Source organism: Cheilinus undulatus, linkage group 11 (assembly GCF_018320785.1).
Source record: "Cheilinus undulatus linkage group 11, ASM1832078v1, whole genome shotgun sequence".
Lineage (NCBI taxonomy): Eukaryota > Metazoa > Chordata > Actinopteri > Labriformes > Labridae > Cheilinus > Cheilinus undulatus.
Window position 1 is genome coordinate 18307428 of NC_054875.1, and position 20498 is coordinate 18327925.

A 20498-nucleotide genomic window follows, 5' to 3' on the forward strand; every position below is an offset into this window, starting at 1 on the left:
TGTAAAGAATGTTTACCAAAAACTTTTTTGGAATCTATGCTATGAAGAAAAAAAGTTTATTTTAAAGTGAACATGGATTCAAACCTGGCACTAGCAAGGAGTGTCTACTAAAGTGGCCTGTTATTGTATATTCCAGTGCTGTGAAAGAAATGAGGTGCCACCATAGTTATGATGGCTTTCCATAATATAGTCTTAGACCTGACTTTATCCAATAATCAAACACAATTGAAAAATCTACACTGGGGTTTACCTGAGGGCAAGTCAGGGTTTGTTTTCTTACAGCAAAACAAACTTTTGTCATTGACAACACACATCTATTTTGAGAGCAGACAGAAGTGAGGTCGAGCCAAATCCTGCTGCCTTGTGTTTCCAAAGGCCCTTATTCCCGCCTCCGATACTGAGGCTCATCCAATGACTGTAGTCTTTCACGTCCTAGATCTTCTGCATCGTGGCGGGAGGTAAGGGAGTGAACGACTGCTTCCCCACTAAATCGCATAAGGTTGAGCTTTATTTGGACATTGACAAATGAGCAATGAGTCTCCTAAGAAGATTATCACTCTGCTGGCTTTACCTGACTTGCTTTATGCTTAATGAAGCTTTGCAAGTGCCTGAAGCACACTCAGTAGGTGAAGAAGAGTAGAAAAGGTGAGGGGAATGAGAGGCAGGGCTTAAGTGGACGCACAGATCCTGTAGACGCAAACATGACCCAGCCAAACTTTCCCTCAATAGAATGAGGCGTGCTCTGATGACTCAAAGTCTGTATAAAAACATGTTGACAACTACGTGTTCTAGAAAATTTAATAGACACATGCTATGTGCTTATGTTCAGTCTTGTCCCAGCCTGGACAAAAAAATGAAAAGAAATTCCCAAAATTGTCTCTTTTACAATGTGAGTATACCAAGTATTAAAAAAAATAACTATGGCTGCAAGCAGCTCTGAAGGGCCCTTGCACCCTGGCGCACATCAGAATGTGCCGCAACCACCTGTGTGTGGTAATAGTGGGGTGTTAGCAAACCAGCACTCTGATTTAGTGCTGCAACACAGGAGAGAGACAGACCATGTAGATCCTCCTTTAAGGTGATAAAAGTGGACGCTGATATGTTGAATTGATCAAGAAAGGAGTATTTATCATGTTAAATTAAAAGAGGAGTAGACATTTTATGTCCAAGGTGCAACTGGCGTGTTACAGTAGGGGGTGCTACAGCAAAACCATAAAATTAACATTGAAATATGTAGAGAGGCAGACCCTGATGATACATGTAAAGTTTAAAGGCAATCAGAGGTTTTTTTCCATCTAAAGAACATCTCCAGACTCCCAGACCATCCCTCACAGACTCCAATGCAGAGACACTCATGTACTCATTCATCAGCTCCTGTTTGGATTACTGTAATGGGGTTCTGTCTGGGGTACTTCACAAAGCCCTGGACAGGCTCCAATATGTCCAAAACTCTGCTGCCAGGGTTCTTACCTGCACTAGGCCCTGGCTGCACATCACCCCCACCCTCATCCAACTCCACTGGCTCCCAGTTATATTCTAAATCAAATACAAAATCCTCTTCCTCACTTACAAATCCCTTCATGCCCTTGCCCCTCAGTACCTCTCTGACCTCCTTCAGCCATATACCCAAAACCGGAGCCTCCGGTCCTCAGATACTGGCCTTCTCACAGTTCCCACCACCAAACTTCACACCTATCAGAGTGTTCAGGACTACAGCCACCATCCTCTTGAACTCCCTTCCTGAAAACATCCGCAATACTCCATCCTTGGACATGTTTAAAAAACTCCTCAAGCACCACCTGTTCAACACAGCTTACAGTCTCTCCTAAACCTGCCCCCTAAATACACTCAACTTAGTGTCTGTCTTTTGTGTTGTCTTGTTTTCCATTCTTCTGTAAAGTGACCTTGGGTCCCATGAAAGGTGCTATATAAGTCCAAGCTATTATTATTATTTTTACCAAAGTCGTTATATGATTGGTCTGGAGGCGCGGCATCTGCCGAAAAGCTGCCCCTCTGCACAGTTCATGACTGCTTTTTTATTCTCACATCATTAATCTGCTTAAAATAAAACAATTTAACAAAGATAATGAATAAATTTGTGCACTGAACAGCTTTATACAGGATGATATAATCTGAAAGAATTAAGGCCTCACTAAGGCAGAAGTTCGTTTGTTATTCCTATTTTACTGAACAACATCAGTATAAACTCACACAGCTCTGTGGCGGATTATTGAGCAGATCACAAGAATGTGAGAGGCAGCCTCAGTTATCATCAAGTAACATAGATCGGTTGGCTCCATAGATGATTGCCTCCATCTTTTGTTCAAAATTTTTAAGGGAACCGCTGTAGATGTAACCAAAACGTACCAACACACAACAGGTTTTGAGCGTCCAGCTTCCCTGCAGCGGATTCACTTTACGAGAATTGCAAGGCTCATTCCCAAAACTCCTTTCAATGGAAACGCTTTCAAAGTGCAATTGTACTTAGTCGAAATTTAAGAAATATTGCTTTTATTTTGCGAAAAACTGCAATGGAAACTCAGCAACTATAACACTCTCCTAAACATGCTCTTTTTGGGAACAGGTTTAGACTTCAAAGAGCTGGAGAGCTGGGACAGAGTCTAGCTTAGTGTGACTGCAAATTTACAAAGTGGCCCAAGAACCACTACCTTATCACTTTGTTACACACACTTAGACATTTGATATATTTCAGCTCCAGTAAGTTGTCTCCGTAATTCCTTACACTTTATCCCCTCCCTGACTGCAGATGGTTACAAAGACCAAGGTAATCTTCATTAGTAACAAAGTAATTGATCTTGTACTAATAGTCTCTTGATAAAGCCTTGTTACTATAGCTTCTCAATTGCTTCTTCGTGTAAATAATAAAGTGTTGTGGAAGAATTTACACACTTTAAGTATGTAACCTAAGTTTCTTGAGTTTAATTTTTAAAACATTTTGCACGTTCCAATCTGAAAACTTGCCAGTTGTATAGGAAGCTGCTGCAAACAGAGCCAAAGAACTACAGGAGAAAAAGAAATACAAACACAAAAAACAAGCCTACAGATACACACAGGGACATTCTGTGAGCTCCTAAGGGGCATAACATCTAAAATAATTTCATGTCACACCACATTTTCTTAGCTTAAACCCCTTGAAAGACAGAACATAAGGGGTTTTTGATCCAACTTGTACCAAGAGGATATTAAGAAGATTACTGCTGGGGAAGTAAGTGCAGCTAGGCCATTGACTGAAAAACACAACTCACATATTTAACCTTTTACTCTACACGTCCATATTTTATGGTAACTATTCCCTAGCTTTAAAACTAGTCAAGTAAAACTTGAAAAACTCTGTTTAGAGCTCTGATAGAGCCATAAATGCATGCTACTTATATAAACCTAAGGCAGACTTTAGGCTGGTGCATGTTAATGACCATCTAGGATGACCATATATTACGCTCAGAATGGAGAAACACAGAGGGAAGGGAGGTCCTGGGACAAAAATTAAGTCAGTGCAATGTAACAAATGATAACAGGCTTTAAATATTGTGGCTTCAATTATTTTTACAACATTTGTAATGAAAGTATAAAAATACATAAAAATTAGAAAGAGTATACATTATTGTAAGTAGGGATGGGAACAATTAATCGATGATCAATTAATTGCTTGTTAAGAATTTGGTCGATCACGGGGAATTTAGTCGATCTGATGTTGGTATTAAATAAAGAGACTGAACACGTCTCACTCTGCAATGCACAACAATATCTACCGTCATGACATTGTGAGTGGGACCATGCCTTGTTTATGTTTAAGAGCCCTAGGCTGTCGAAGGGTGAAAATAAATAAATCATTGAGAAACACACTCATTAGTTACCTGTTTTTGTTACATAGGGAAATGTTTATATGTGTGTGTGTATATGTATATATATATATATATATATATATATATATATATATACCTATGTATGTATGTTTTTATACATACATAACGATTAATCAATTAATTGATCGTTAACATTATAGATGCTCAAGTTGGCAGGTTTCTTCCAAACGCCAGTCCCTAATTGCCATTGCAGTTCAAACTTAAGTTAACACTGCTAACCTTCTATAATACTTTAATGCAGAGCTCTTTCCTTCTCAGGAAAATGCTGGAATTATGGTTTGGCCAGAAATCTAAATCTGTACTAATTGATTGTGTAACCTGTCTGTAGCCCCCCCTCCAATCACTCCTTGTGTACAGTCTATCAGCAGCACATGCACCTATTGCTTTAGGCTCACCAAGAGTGTTCAGATGTGGCTCACAAACATAATTAACTACATAATGTACTGAAATGTTGTTTGGTGACTGTGGATCAGATCAGTAGGCAGAGATGGTCAGAGCTGGGAGTTTGGTTTGATCCACAGCTCCTGCAGTCACATGTCAAAGACACTGCTGCAACAGTGGCATGTAAATAGGTATGGATGCATAGGAATAGCATTAGCTAATACTGATGGCCACTTTACGCAGCAGCCTTCGCCATCAGTGTGTGAAGGGTATGAGTGTAGAAGTGTGACCTGTGGTGTAAAAAGCACTTAGATGGGTTTGTTTCACACATCCATCTGGGAAAGCTTCAATAGGAAATGTTTGGGAAAAGGCAGAGGCTTTGAAAAAAACTCGGAGTGTGATTGGATGAACATTCTGTCACATCTTGACGGGCCAATCAGAGCAACAAAACACTTGTCATAGCCGCTATCGAGCTTCACGTGCGCAGCTACTGAGGAATAACGTGAAACATGGCGACTATAGACATGTAAGTACTCGACTTTTGTTGTTTTAAAAAAGAAAACAACTCACTGCTGTTCTTTGTTCTTCTTTAACCAAGAAATGTCGTCAGGTTCTGATAAAACTGGCACTTTAGCAGCATTCATGCTAAGCTCTTCCGCCATAATTGCACCGGCCTCTTGGTGCTGCTTGTTTACGTCACGACTCTGCCGCACCTGACAGTACTGCCCCTTGTCACTGATTGGTCCTGTCACTTTCTAACCGGGCCCAAACAATTCAGATGGGAGCTTTGCAAAATGGATTTGCCAATGAAAAACAAGGAAACGGCGTATCCATCTGCTTTGCAAGGTTAACTTAGGGTGCTTTCACATTAGGCCCAGTTGTTCGAACCGCGGTGCGATTCCTCCCCCTTCCCCTGCCGGCTTGCTTTCACACTAACAACATCAAATCATGCCCGTGCCCGCTTGCGTATTTACTCAGTCGAAACAGCAGGTGGTGGTATGAACGTAGCTGGCTTACAACCCCGCAAAGGAGGAGAAAGAAGAAAAAGCTACCGTGGTACCCACTGGGGTCATGACCAGAGTGAAGATTATTTTTGTTTTGACCCCGCAAAGTCTTTTCTGCAGCTATGTATGATTTAAAATCACCTTTTAAGATGCCAGCAACTTTGCTCTTCATATCTGCACATCTACATGCAGCTCAGAGGATTAAATGGGCTTGCGCTGTGCAGATACATCAGTTTTTGAGTTGTCAGGAGACTTTTATTGTCTTTGCACCTCCTCTCACTGACTCCAACTTGTGTTCATCCATAAGGTGAGTCACAGCAGACTGTTTATTGACTGGATTCTGATGATTTCCGCCCTTTATTGAGGAAAAATTGAACAAACTGCCACATTGTGGAAAGAAGTTTAGCTTTTACGATTACATCATAGAGCTGATATGGTGCTCCCTCCCGTATCCAGGCACGGTTGCATTCACATTAAATCTGAACTGAGCCAGAGTCCACTTGAACCACACCCGAGACCACCTCCCCATGTGGGCCCGGCCCCAGTGTCCGGGCGTGGTTTATTTGCATTCACATAAACCAAAATGAACCGGACTTTGGGCTCAAGTGCAATCGGATCCAGGACCGGGCCCCTAGTGTGAAAGCACCATTAGAGTAGCCTGTCTTAAATGTATCTTAGGTCTCTCTGATCTTAAATGTAACAAACATAAATTAGCTTAATGATTCAGACAGCTGAATACACCAGATGCTGTAGTGTACAACTTAAGTTTGTGTTTTCACTTAATTATATCACAAGCATTGACTGTAGGAAATATTGGAAAAAGCCTGAGTGATGTCAGCCATTTGGTTACTGGTTACTTGAGTTCAATCTCTAGTGGCTTTGAAAACACTGTCACACTTCAGATCAACTTATTAACAAGAAATGAAGAGGAGCTAAGTAGTCTTAACCCTCCTGACAAACAGCTGCATTATGCCGACTTGTCATATCAGCCATGACCCTGATTATGCATAACTCAATATCCTGATTCAAAACCAAATGGACTAGATATTTCAAAAATACCCCCCCATCCATAGAATGTGTGCCCATATAGACATTAACTATTCCAAACACACCTTTTTTTCTAAACCAGGCTGTAAATATATTAATTTTTGCTGTAAAAATCATCATTTTGACTAGAGCCCGACCGATATGGGATTTCTGGGGCTGATGCCAATACCGATATTGGGGGCTAAAAAAAAACTGATATCCGATATATTGGCCAATATATGAAATAAGAACATTGATATACACAGGATAAATACTGTGCATGAACACAGATTCTTATATTTAAATTGTTTATTTCACAAAGATGCAACTTAGATGACGTTAAAATGCTGTATAATAGTCTTTTATTAGATAATGGTGCACGTGAATTAACAGTTGCATTTATCTTTGTTTATTTCACAAAGATGCAACTTAGACGATGTTAAAACGCTGTATAATAGTCTTATATTAGATAATCGTGGACATATGAATTAACAGTTGCATTTATCATTGTTTATTCTCGACTCCTGCGTCTCTACTCCTCTAAGCAGTAGACAAGCAACTGGTCGACTACAACTCTATAACAATGCTTTGCATGTCAAACAAATATGGCTGCCCACTGAGGAAAGTCAAAGTACAGGATCGAAAATGGATTATCGGATGTAACGCTGTGGATTTAATCTCCAAAGACCCGGAAAAGTCACCAAAGTTCCGGGCTTGCTACAACGGTGTCCTTCAGATCTACGGAGACATCCATGGTAGCAAACGAACGACAAAATGGTCAGCTTTCAGAGGAAAACAGGAGTACGTTTCTATGACTTATGGTTCAAAAGTTATTGTTTTTATAAACTGTGTCACATATTGTTGTATAGGACAACACTGTCCAAGAGACTCCAGAAAGTCAGCCAAGTTCCGTGCTCACTAGTGTTCTGTAAAACCCAGTTCAGACCAAAGATTCGCCATGGAATGAGACAGTTCTAGAATGAGTCGCAGCAGTCTGAACTGAGCGTTGCAGCTCAAATGAAGCCGTCTGATGGAGTCGCCAGAGATTCAGCCTGTTAAGTCATAGAGAGGACACAGCAAGCAGAGAAATGTGAAAAGGGAAATATAAATCTTGTTTTGAAAGGCTATATACGCCAATTCCGTCAGATATTTGTGTAATTAATTTTAAAAACACCTCTTTTCTTATCAATCCTACAGATAACCACTTATCACGGGACATATAAACTCTAAAATGCTTTTTTAGATCAGCCTTGTTATAACAAAGATATCTGCTGGAAATAATTGGTGTTCTCCTGACATATTCAGCTCCTATAGCCTTGAATTTCTCATGGATTATCCAGTAAAGCACAGTACTTTCTACTTATGAGTGCAGCCAAATAAAGTTAAGGAGAATCTTTTCTAAACAATAGGCCTCATTCGCTAATAAATGCGTAGAAATGTTCTTACTCTGCGCACAAGTTCAGTTTATACGCAAAATCACCATCAGATTCATGACACATGTGCACCGGCCAATTTTCTTCTCACCACTGTGTGTATGTTAGTGAATCAGAATCATTGTAATTGACAGGCTCGTGCCCGCAATCTGCAATCAGCACAAACCACGCCCCTATTTCTCTAAGGACATCCGTTGACACATCAAACGGAGTTCGGCGAGGACGATCTTCAAAGCTCCATTTTGAAGTTGCGAGAGATGGCCCCAAAAATCAAAGGAAGAAATTTCACAACGGCGGAGATTGACGTGATCCTGTCAGAGGTGGAGGCAAGATAAACAACACTTTTTCTAAGTGTTTTCACTGGAGTCTTATTGACAAGCAAAAAAGATACCTGGGCCTCCATCACAGAGGCTGTCAATGCAGTGTCACCTGAGGTCCGCACTGTGGCTCAGGTGAAGAAGAAGTGGTTTGACAGCAAGGTGGATGCAAAGAAAAGGATATCGGACCAGAAAAGAAAGAAGGAAACCGGAGGAGGAGAAGGACCACCTGATCTCACTCCACAGGATGAGCGACTGGCTGCAATAATTGGAAACTCATCCATCTCTGGCATATGTCAGCGGAACGAGGGTGAAAGTGATGACATTCAGCCGTCACTTGCAGGTTAATTATTTATTTGTTTATATCTATAATTCTTAATCTCTTGCAATTAACGAGTGCAGGCAATCAGAAAAAACAAAATTTTATTTAACTGAAATTGCCAATGCTGATTGCACAGTTAATTGATTTGTAGGCCCGGTAACAGTGACGTGGAGGATGTGATGCCATCAACGTCTTCGTCCCCGTTGTCACCGCCAGCCACACATCCCACTCCTCAGGCTTCCTCTCGGGACTCTCATTGGCAGGGTCATGTGCTGACTGATGAAGTCTTAAAAAATCAGGTGGCTCTCCTGGACGCTGTGAAGGGAGATAGCAACGGGCATTAATAACATTAATGAAACATTGAAACAGCTGTTGGATATTTTTGTTGAGAACTAAATTTCTTTTTTGAGTTAAGCTTGGTGTGTGCATCATTTATTCTGTATCTCAGTTGCATGCGGCTTTGACTTTGCTACTCTAAATTGAATTAAGTTTGTTCAACTCAAATTAACAAGTTGCAACTAGTACCAAGTTCATGCAACTTGTTGAAATGAGTTGAACAAACTTAATTCAATTACTTGTTACCAATTGAAGCAATTTAAGTTTTTGACAGTTTTCTTTTAACATTATTTAGGTGGAGGCTTCACAGGAGTTTTCTGCATCTTCCTGCACTGTATTACATTGTCTATTTGTGAATAGGTTGTGCAAAATACATAATTTAACTGAAAGTCTAAAGAACCAAATCATTTAACATCTTTCAGTGCTCACCATTATTAAAGCCGCTGCATTAGTTCATAGCGAGCCTGAACTGCAGCCCTGCCAGGAGCTCCTGCATTTGGCAGTGCGTCTTCCTCCCTGTCTGGTTCTGGTTCTGCTCGGGTGGTGCAGGAATGCAATGGGCCATAGCAAGATTGTGGAGGACACAGCATACCAGGATTATCTTGCAAACCTTCTCAGGGGCGTAAAGAAGTTTGCCACCAGCTGTATCCAAGCACATCCAGCGGCCCTTCAACAGCCCAAACGTGCGCTCTATTACGGCGCACGTGTGGGCATGTATGTTATTGAAGCGCAGCTCTTGAGGGGTTTCTGGGTTGGCAAAAGGAGTCATCAGCCAGGTTTTAAGACCATATCCACGGTAAACTAAATGATAAAAAGAATTGAAATGAAATTATGATCAGCACAAACTGGAGATGTTTTCAGATTTGATAATATAAATTACACTCACCCACAAGCCATGCGTTTCTCAAAGCCCCTGCCTCCAAACGCATCCCCACTGTGCTGTTCTGTAGAATAAAGGAGTCATGGGTTCCTCCAGGCCAGCAAGCCACCACGTTGAGTATGTGGCAGTCAGCATCACAGATTACCTGCACGTTAATGGAGTGGTAATTTTTACGATTCATGAACTGCATGGAGTCTGCAGTTGGAGCCCTAATGCGCACGTGGGTGCAGTCAATTGCCCCAATCGTGTTTGGCAAACCAGCGATGCCATGGAAACCCCTCTTTACCTCTCTCTGGCGCTGTTCTCCATAGGGGAATTTGATGTGGTTGGCCATTTGTGCTATAATGCTATTCAAAACTTTAGGGATGGCACAGCTCAGAGAAGGCTGTGAAATCCAAGCCCGATCCACAATTTCCCTCTGAAATGTACCTGTTGCCAGGAAAGCCAGGGTGGACAGGACTTGGACATCAGGAGGAACCGGATGAGAGCGGTGTGTTTGGGTGCTTAGTTGCTGTTCCATGGAATTGCAGAGTTGCAGCAACACATGCCTTGGCAGTTGGAATCGGCTGATAAGCCATTCATCACTCTCCTCAAACATGTTTCTGCGGTCTCTGAAAATGCGCTCTCTTCTGAGGGCACGGTCTGCAGTTTCTTTCAGCAAGGCTAGATCTGCCATCTTTACTTTTTTGGTTTTTTTGAGATAATGCATTCCTTTTATAGACCAACAATTAATTGTTTGAATTGGCAGCAGATGCGTAATTTCATGGTTGGCGGTAGTTTCCAGTTTTGAATTAAGAAAGGTCAAAGTTGTTTGATTTCACTTACATGCTCATATTTTTTTATTGTAAATGAAATGTTAAATTCAAGAAATTCAAGATTTTAAGTACATGAATGATGGAAAAGTGTCCATTTCATTGTTATTTAGTACATTTAGTCAACTCATTAGCAAAAGCCCCGTTTTAATTATTATCGTTAAGCTTATTATTAATTTATGTAGTTTCAGTAAGTTGTGAATCTTGGGTAAAAGGTGTGTGTTTAAAGTTTTTAGAAAGCTGATCCTTTATTATTTGTGCATACGCATGGTCTGAGGAGGTTCTCTTCTTTGCAGAGTAAAAACAAATTCAAGCAAGAAGATATTGATGAATCACAGATTTGTGCGTCAAACATTCGTATGCACGATTTAAGCACAAATTTGTGTGTACGCACTGTTTGTGAATGAGGCCCAATGTTTCTATTTCAATTTATCTGCTTCTTGGAAATATTAGGCAAACATCGATCTTTTAATTATTTGAAACAGAAACTTCAGCCTGCCAAACTCCTGTCTCCTCCATCAGCTGTCATCCAGCCTAACAGCTGATGGAGGAGACGGCAGAGTTTTTAGACTGAGATTTACGTGTGAAAACTAAAAAAAAAAAAAAAGAATATATAGCTAGTCATTTCCAAGAAGCAGACATATGGTAAAGGGAAATAGAAACAACCTTTTAGAAAAGTCTCCCATTCTCCAGCTGCGATTGTATGCAAGAAGCACTGCGCTTCATGTGATAAACCATGAGAAATCCAAGGCTGTAGAAGGTTGACTGGTTCCCCAAAAAAACATTAGCTTTCAGCAGATATCTTGATTATGACATGAGTGAGTTAGAAAAGCTTTTCTGTGTTTATATGTGCCATTAAACTGTGCTGCAGTGTTGGAAACCTCTGCCTTTACTCCTGTCTCCTCCAGCAGTGCATCAGGCTTTAATGCGCAGCTGATGGGTTTAAGTTTCTGTGTAATAACAAACAAAAAGAGGATCGATGTGGTCATTTCCAAATAATGCGATAAATAAATAAATGAAAGGTTAATATATTATATCGTTTGAAAAGGATCTCTCTTTCCAACTGTGCATGGACGGGACACACTGCGCATTATGAGATAATCCATGAGGTTTTAACAGGCTGAATAAGCTTAATCTATCCATGGAAAAATTATTTTTCTCAGCGGATATGTTCATTATGACATGAGTGAGCTAGAAAGGATTTTTGTGTTTTTATGCCCCATTAAACTGCACTGCCATGCTGTAAAACTTCTGCCTTTAAACTCCTGCCTCCTCCAGCACATCGGGATTATGTGCAGCTGACAGAATGAAGTTTCTGTGTAACAACAAAAAGGATCGATGTGATCACAATAGGCAGTAATATAAAAAAGAATGAAAGGTTAATAGATTATATCATTTGAAAAGGCTCTCTTTCCAGCTGCACACAGACAGGATGCACAGTGCTTTATAAGGCAGGCAGGAGTTTAATTTTTAAAACGAAAGATGATTGCATCTTGTATTAATATTGCACAGTGTCCACAGATGATGCCAGCATCACGTCGTAGTGCACATACTTAGATCAAGTCATTTATGTTGAAGAGAATTCAGTTCAGTGATGGCTCTTGGTATAAAGCTGTTCTTTAGTCTGGAGGTCTGAGTCTTAAAAGCTCTATAATGCCATCCAGATGGTAGCAAAGAGAACAGGTGGTGGCACGGGTGAGTCACATCATTCAGGATGTTTGTGGCTCTGCGGATGCAGCGTGTCCTAAAGATGTCCTCCAGAGGTGGTAGTGGCAGTCCTATTATTTTCTGGGATGTGTTGATGACTCGTTGGAGACTCTTCCGATCTGCCTCTGTGCAGCTGACATACCAAGATGTTAAGCAGTATGTTAAAGTGCTTTCAATGCAGCAGTGGTAGAAGGCTTTCAGCAGCTCTGCTGACAGATTGTTGTTTCTCAGTGTCTGTGGGAAGTAAAGCCGTTGTTGAGCCTTTTTTACCAGGGCAGTGGAATTGATGGTCCATGTGAGGTCGTCAGTGATGTGTGTCCCTAGAAATTTAAAGCTGGGAACTCTCTCAACTACCCCGGCTCTAATTCTGAGAGGAGAGTGGGCCTCAGCATGTCTCCTAAAGTCAATGATTACTTCTTTGTTTTTTTTTGTTTTTTTTTTGATGTTCAGTGTTAATTTGTTTTCTGTACACCATCCAGCCAGCATGTTTATTTCCTCTCTGTATGGTGTGCAGCCCTGTGGCACACCGGTGCTGAGAGCCAGGGTGGATGAGAGGTGTGTGCCGAGTCTAACTGTGTGGGCGGTTGGTAAGAAAGTCCTTGATCCACATACCCAAAGTCCTGCTGAGGCCCAGGTCTAACAGCTTGGCAACCAGCCTGCTGGGAACAATGGTGTTGAATGCAGAGCTGTAATCAATGAATAACATTCTGACATATGTCCCCTTCTGGTCAAGGTGGTCTAGAGCTGTGTGAAGAGCTGTGGTGATAGCATCCTCTGTTGATCTGTGTGCTCTGTATGCAAATTGGTATGGGTCAAGGTCAACAGGAAGACTGGCTTTAATGTGTTTCAAAATGAGTCTCTCAAAATATTTCATGACAACTGGAGTAAGAGCCATGGGTCTGTAATCATTCAGGTGGTGTTAGTCTGTTTTGGCACTGGTATAATTGTAGCTGCTTTGAGGCAGGTGGGTACAGCAGCCTGGGCGAGTGAGAGATTGAAAATGTCTGTAAATACCTGTGCAAGTTGGTAAGCACAGTCCTTAACCACACATCCTGGGATTCCATCTGGCCCTCCAGCTTTCCTGGCATTCACAGAGCACAGGGTTCGCCTCGACTCGTGTGTCTGCAGGATCAGTGGGTGGTCTGGGGCAGAAACAGTAACAGGTGCCCCCTCATCAGCTCCTGAGTGTTCAAAACGTGCAAAGAAGCAGTTGAGCTCCTCTGCACGGCTAGTGGAGTTGTCAGTGGATGTCGCCCAGTTCCCTCTGTAGTTTGTAATGTTTTGTATTCCATGCCACATCCGTGTTGGGTCCCTGTTGGTAAAATGCTCTTCAATTTTCTCCTTGTATGCTGCTTTGGCACCCTTAATGCCCTTTTTCAGATTGTGTCTAGCTGTGCTGTACCTCTCTCTGTCTCCTGATCTGAACGCTGAATTACGTTCATTCAGGAGGGACTGGACCTCTTTTGCCATCCAGGGTTTCCTGTTTGGGAAAACTCTGATGCACTTGGTGGTTGTGACATTTTCAGTGCAGGTCTCGATGTGGAAGAGAACAGCTGTGGTGTAAATCTCTATGTCTGGATCATAAAAAAACGTCCCAGTTTGTACGCTGGAAATAGTCCTGGAGCTGTAAAGATGAATTTTTATGCCATGAAACAACAGTTTTAATAATGGGCTTTGGTGTTTTGATGTTGGGCTTGTAAGCTGGAGTAAGCAGCAGTGACAGGTGGTCTGACTGGCCCAGGTGTAAGAGGGGTAGGCTCGATATCCTTTTGAGATGTTGGAGTAGACACAGTCCAGTGTGTTTCTCCCCGTTGTTGCAGATTTGACATGCTGATGAAATTTTGGGAGCACAGTCTTTAGATCAACATGATTAAAGTTGCCCATAGCTATGAGGACGCCGTCAGGGTAAGTGTTCTGTTGTTTGTTTATAGCTGTTAGCAAAAGGCTAAGTGCTAACTTAGCATTAGTGTCCAGTGGAATGTAGACTGCTAACAAAATAACAACAGAAAAGTCTCGAGGCAGGTAGAATGGCTGGCATCTAATGGTAGAATGGCCGATAGAATGGCGGACATTTTCATTATAACAAGACTGTTCTAGCAAAGCATTTTTGTATTATATGTGCCATGAAATTGCGAAGTTGCGCGATATTGATGACAAGAAGGAGTAATCACTCTCATGCACCTGCGTGTGAAATAAAGGCGTGATAATGATGACAAAAACACAAAAACAGTGAATGTGCAGTACTTTCCCTCTTTAAGAGACAGATTTAGTGTGCTCTCACTTGGAAAAATCACTTTAAAGTGAGTGACAGTGAGAGCCGTTGCCATGGAAACGATGAATCATCTCACTCAATCACAGCAGTGTGAACCGGGGGTTGTTTAGAACGTCGCAGAGTGGAACGTTGCAAGCAGTTGCAAGTTTCAACTTTCCTGATTGCGAATCTGTGGTCTGAACTAGCCATAAGAGCTAAGAATGCTTGGAAGACATGATTAGAAAGCCACAACAGATCCCTGCCACGTGAGCTCTAAGGGATAATATATCGGCTACATATTGGCCGATGTTGAGTAATCTGTGATACGCTATAATCGGCCCGATTAATTGGCCCGCTAATTAAACGGTCGGGCTCTAATTTTGCCATCAGATGTCTATGTGATTTTCTAGTGTTTCTGCAGCCACACTTGTAGAACTGTAGTTTGCTGAACATGTGCTTTAGCCAGTGAAGTTGCTTGTTTTTTACTCATGAAAATGTGATCTTTAATTGAATTCAATCGTTGTATGGCCCGTTTGCAAAAATTAAAAATAAATAAATAAATAAATAAATAAAAATAATAAAAAAATCTGTTAAACTTTAACAATATCAAGTAAAACTAAAACAACTTTAAAAACAAAGAACAAGTCCTACATGAAACTGGAGCTCAAAGCACTCAATGTTCAATAACACATGTACCTCATCTCAGTCGAGTCACAAGTTCCTTTTTTCATACAACCAATGAGCATGTGCATATAAATCCGTAGTTGCTGTTTTTATTTTAGAGTTTAAGGGGTTATTGTTGCTGTGACATTAGTACAATTCAGCTCAAAACACTAATAGAATGGGGCGCGCTCATGTACACGGGTCACCCAGGTTCAATTCTGACCTGCAGCTCCTTTCCTGCATGTCTCTCCCCCACTCTCTCATTTCATTTCTAACTATATCCACTTTTTCCTCTCTGATAAAAGGCATAAAAATGCCACAGAATACCTTAAAAAGCACCCATAGAATCCTTGATTTTGTCATATAAAAGTGGGGTACAATAATAATGTTTAATGAATGGTGATCAACCCTACACCTTACACGTCAACTCTTCCACTATTGGAAACTAAACTGCCAACAGGTGTTAAGTGTGTTTTGTGGTTATTATAGTTTGAACAGTGCAAAATGTGCTCTTTGGTGGTCTTTTTGTCCTCATTTATATTTCTATCATATTGCCAGTTAACCTTATTAACTGTGATGTTCCATCAGTCTTTTTAAGTATTCCACAACTATAGTCTTTTATTGTCACTGTTTCCACTTTTTAAAATACACTTAACAAAAAGTAGAGGCATTTGTGTTTAGTAGATTATTTCTTTGTGGTAACAATGCTTGGCAATACTGTAAATCTTATACCATTGGGAATCCTGTTTATTTCCCTTTTAAATGGTGCCGCATTTGTAAGAAACATGCATTTGTAGGATGAGCAGCAGAGCTGAGTAGTATGTGGGTTGCACCCATACTTAATTTGCAAAATCATCCCTCCCTCACTGGAAAAACAAAGCCTGTCATCATTGGAGACAATCTCAATGCAGTGAGGTATTGAGATGAGATTCTGCAGCCAGTGGCATCTCGTATCTCCACAATCTGGGACCAAACTCTATCCTCCAAGATGACAACGCCCCCGCAGAGCGGGTTTATCAGAGACTACCTCCAGAATTTTGGAGTGGAGAGGATGGAATGGCCTGCCAGCAGTCCTGACCTAAACCCCACTGGACACCTGTGGAATCAGCTTGGACATGGTGTTTGTGCCAGAGTGATCCCCATTGGCTGACTTGCGACAAATGCTGGTTGTAGAATGGGATGCCATTCTACAGCAGTATGTGACCAGGCTGGTGACCAGCACGAGGAGGAGGTGCCAGGCTGTTGTGGCTGTGTGTGGTTCTTCCACACGCTACTGATGCTCCTGTTTGTTAAATGAATAAACTGTTGTGCAATTGCACTTAGGCAATTGTGCAATGGCCAATATGTCTTGTTTCTTCTGACTTCAATCATCCAATCCAACAAACACCAAACAAAACTCAATGACAGAATAAGCAGTTTGGAATTGGCAGAAAGGGTTTGGCAAATTTACCATGGGCGCAACCCACATACTCAGCTTTGCTTCTCATCCTACAAATACATGTTCCTTACAAATGTGGCACAAGGAAAGCAAAAAAAGGAGCACCCTCCAAACAATAAACTTCTTAAGAATCTCATCTCAACAAAAACAAAAACCCACTTAAACTGAGATGTTAGAACTCAAAAAATGTCCTTTTAAGCAGTTTTATTCAGGCAAGACACAACAGACGTGTTTCGACCTGTAGTCTTCTTCAGCGTTGTCTTACAAATATGTCACCATTTAAAAGGTAAATAAACAGGCTTTCCAGCTGTATAAGGTTTATTGCCAAGAAGCTTAAATACAACAAAGAAATAATCTATCAAACATAAACGTCCTTACTTTTTGCTAAGTTTACATGGGTGCCATCAAATGTACATAAACTGTATACGAATAAACTGGGCATATCCTTTTTCAATATGAAAAAAAATTCTCATTGTCAGCACTAGAATTTGCGCTTAGAATTTACGTTTTACAAATGTTCTAACTTTATTGAATTTAGGGATGCTGATTAAGCATAAAGCAGCAAACAGAAAATACTAGAAAAGTGGTGATGTTTACTAATTTCTCAGCCAAACTCTCATTATTATGTACTGTGTTAGTCATTAAACTGATGATGTAACACTGTGATTTTCAGGTTAAAAAAAATTTAAACAATTTAACTCCCTCTTAAAACAAGCTGACACAAATTGCAGCTTGCACTGAACCCTGAAACAAAAAAAGCTATCTCTCGTTTGCATAGTTCCATTCTAAACAATGCTTGAAGCTGGAGACTAAAAAGCAGCCTGTCCATTCAAATGGATTTGTTTTCCTCATTATCTTATCACTGGTTGGTGCTACTGTGTGTCACCGGGGAGATGGTGGTAAACAGCAACAGCGGTGGTGAGGAAGTGTGAATGGGGCCCAGCTATCAGGGAGCTACCATGTCCCCAAGGCTCATTAAACTTTCAGCAGCCATGCACCTGTCTGGGGTGCAACCAGACAATATTGGAGGCGCAGAGCACAAGATTAGTGCATGGGCCAGCTTCTGGTCCAGCTGAGGTCAATAAATTCAAAGCAATTCAATGCAAGGTTGTTAAGCTTAATGAGGATGTTGTAAATTCATTAGATTTCTACTTCTTTATAGCAGCAGTTAGTAAGCACTGTTGATAGTTGACATGGACACCATGGCATGACAGGGAGAGAGAACATCAGTCATCTGAACAATTATCTCCACATTTGTTTTTTTAATTCCTTTATATCCCAATAGGATGTCATTAAGAGAGCTATACAGACTAAAAACAAACACAAGCAAAATGCTTAAAAAGTCTTACCTACAAACCAATAGTCTGACCAATTAAACACAACCCAGAGGTTGTGTGTGTGTGTGTGTGTGTGGGGAGGGGGGGGTTGTTCTCAACATTGATGAGCTGTACTCACAATGTGCAATGCAGGCAGGTTAAAATAACATAAACACACTCATTTGCTTATACTCTCACGCTGCACTTAAGACTCCTGGCAACAATATGGAAATACTTGTAGATGCATTACATAAGAAGCACATGGGTATTGTTGGGTAGTGTGCAGTATTTTGGGAAAGTTAAACCAGTAAGAGCTTCTTTTCTTAATGAGATTTGGGCACAAAGTATTAAGATTGTTGCACAGGTATCAAAAAAGCAAGGTACAGGCTGTTCCCGAACACTGACAAATATTTATGTCGGTATGTGATCATCGGTATAAGTCTAAATATGACAATCTGCAGATAAAAACTCACTATATCACTGCTGCTTTGTCTGTTAAGCATTCACGTGTAAGAATTAACTTATTTACTTTGGAATCTGCCAGATCATTTTTCAATGTCAGACTGCTACAGCAGCAACAGTGTGTAATCTGAATCTGAACAGAGGATCTACTGCCACCTGTCTCAGTTACAAACAGTAGGAGCAAATTCCCTCAAGCCTAACTAAAATGAAAGTGGTAGATTACGTATGAGAGCGTGTATTTCCTCCAGAATATATCAAGTAGAACCATTGAAAAATCTATATTGATGTACAGTGCTTAACAAATTTATTAGACCACCTGTCATATTTGTCTCAAACACCATCCAGCATCATAAGGTGCTTTAATGCGGACTCTTTCATTGTCAGTGAGCTCTCCATGTTTTACCATTTTGAACAGGAAATGAGGGATTTCACCTGAATTCATCCAAATTTCAGGCCCGCTCACTGGACTTCTCTGAAAAGTCAGAAATTTATCAAGCGTAAAATTCAACCACTAAAACTAATTTTTCTGTTCAGGAATGCAAGTAAATAACTATAATTTGACATATTAATCAAGAAATATTAATGTGTTTTAACAATTTATCAGTTTTTTTGTAAATCAGGAAATTTGAAAATTCATGGATAACAATAATAATTATATTTTAGCATTAAAAATATCATTTGGGTTAAAGAACTTCTACATATTGGTGTATTAACCATTACAGAAACATAAAAAATGATTTTGGTAATTACCAATGCTGTTAATTTAGGGCAGCTGTGGCATAAACCTTACTTTGGTTAGGGTTAGGGTGGTCTGATAAATTTGTTAAGCACTGTATCTTTGAACACTTTAAACACTGATAAGACTCAACAGATAGGTATAATCAAAAAGTGATGATACAAAGGACAGAGATTTATGAGGTGATCACTAAAAAGCACATCCACTGTCTTACGCCTTTCTTCATACTAAAAGGTTTTTTTTCAATGAAACAATATGATAGCAAGCTTGCTTAAAGAGTGCATTCATATTGTTTGTAGAACAGATTTAATCACAAATTTAACTACACAAGACCTTTTTGTGGACAGTATTTTATAGCAGTATGTAACCTTACTTTCATTATAGTCAAGATTTAACTTCAAAATGAAAACCATGTTGCTCTTACTTTGGGCTGTGTCCCAATAACAGTCGCAGAGAGGGCAGGTCTCCCTTGGCAGCAGCATAGTGAATAGGTAGAGCGCCTGTATCTGTGGGGATCCCGGGGTCCACCTCACCACTCTTAAGAAGCCAATCAGTGATCTCATGGTGGCTGAAGCGGGATGCAAGGTGAAGAATGTTGGCCCCAGAATTGTCCCTTTGCTGTCAACCAAAAAATTAAAAGAGAGAGAGAGTAAGAACTAGGGATGCAACTAAACTATTTCTACAGTCAACTAGTCGTTGACCACTGAAACAATTAGTCCACTAGTCGGGTGGTGCACTGCAGGATCATTTGATGGCTTTGATGGCTCAATTTTTTTTTTTTTTTTTACTAACAGCTTAAAAAATAACTTTGACGTAATTACAAACATGTATTAACTAAGAATCTAGACAATAAGTCCAAGTTCTTCATTCAAAAATGGCATTAATAACACTTAACTGCTTATGTTGCAGCTTTAATACAAAAAATGTGTAAAAAATAAAGTTTTTGTCCATTTAAAACCAAGGACAGGCAAAAGTGCTGATATATAAAAATACATTAGTTATTAATTACATAAAAATGTTTTAATTAAATATGCAAATTATTGTATGTTGGTTAGAGTTCTGTATTTGTTCACTGTCTACGTGCTGACAAGCAGTGAAAGAGGTGACGTACATCACTCCCTATGTAACGTGTTAACATCAGAGGTAGAAAATGGGATGAGGAAAAAAAATGTCACTGTTACGTTATACTATTAAATTAGAAGTAAAAAGGGAAATGCGTTGGCTTTTGTCTTCAGGACTGTAGTATTACATTAATTTTAAAGCCAGGACAACATCGCCAGTGGATGACCAACCTTCTTTAGCATATAAAGTAAAAACATTAGCTGGCTGAGCGTGCTGCATCAGTCATGAGTCTCACGTGACGTCTTCTCAAATGCTCGTGCACTGCTGTGTTCCCGTGATATGTATAGTCTGCTTTATTTTACAAGCTGTCTTTCTTTTTGGGCCATCAAGAGTTGAATATTCCAAGACTTTGGAAATTTTAGGACGTGCAGACGTTGCATCAGGTGCTGCCATTTCTCTCTGTTCCTC

At 40.3% G+C, this 20498-nt stretch overlaps 1 protein-coding gene across 1 annotated transcript in view; it reads right to left on the reverse strand.

Moving 5' to 3' along the window:
- Window positions 1-20498, reverse strand: part of espn (espin) — a 118347-nt gene that overhangs the window by 87170 nt on the left and 10679 nt on the right. Inside the window, exon 2 of the mRNA XM_041799987.1 lies at window positions 19393-19586. Within this exon, the coding sequence (XP_041655921.1) occupies window positions 19393-19586 (194 nt within the window). The remainder of the gene's footprint in view (window positions 1-19392; window positions 19587-20498) is intronic.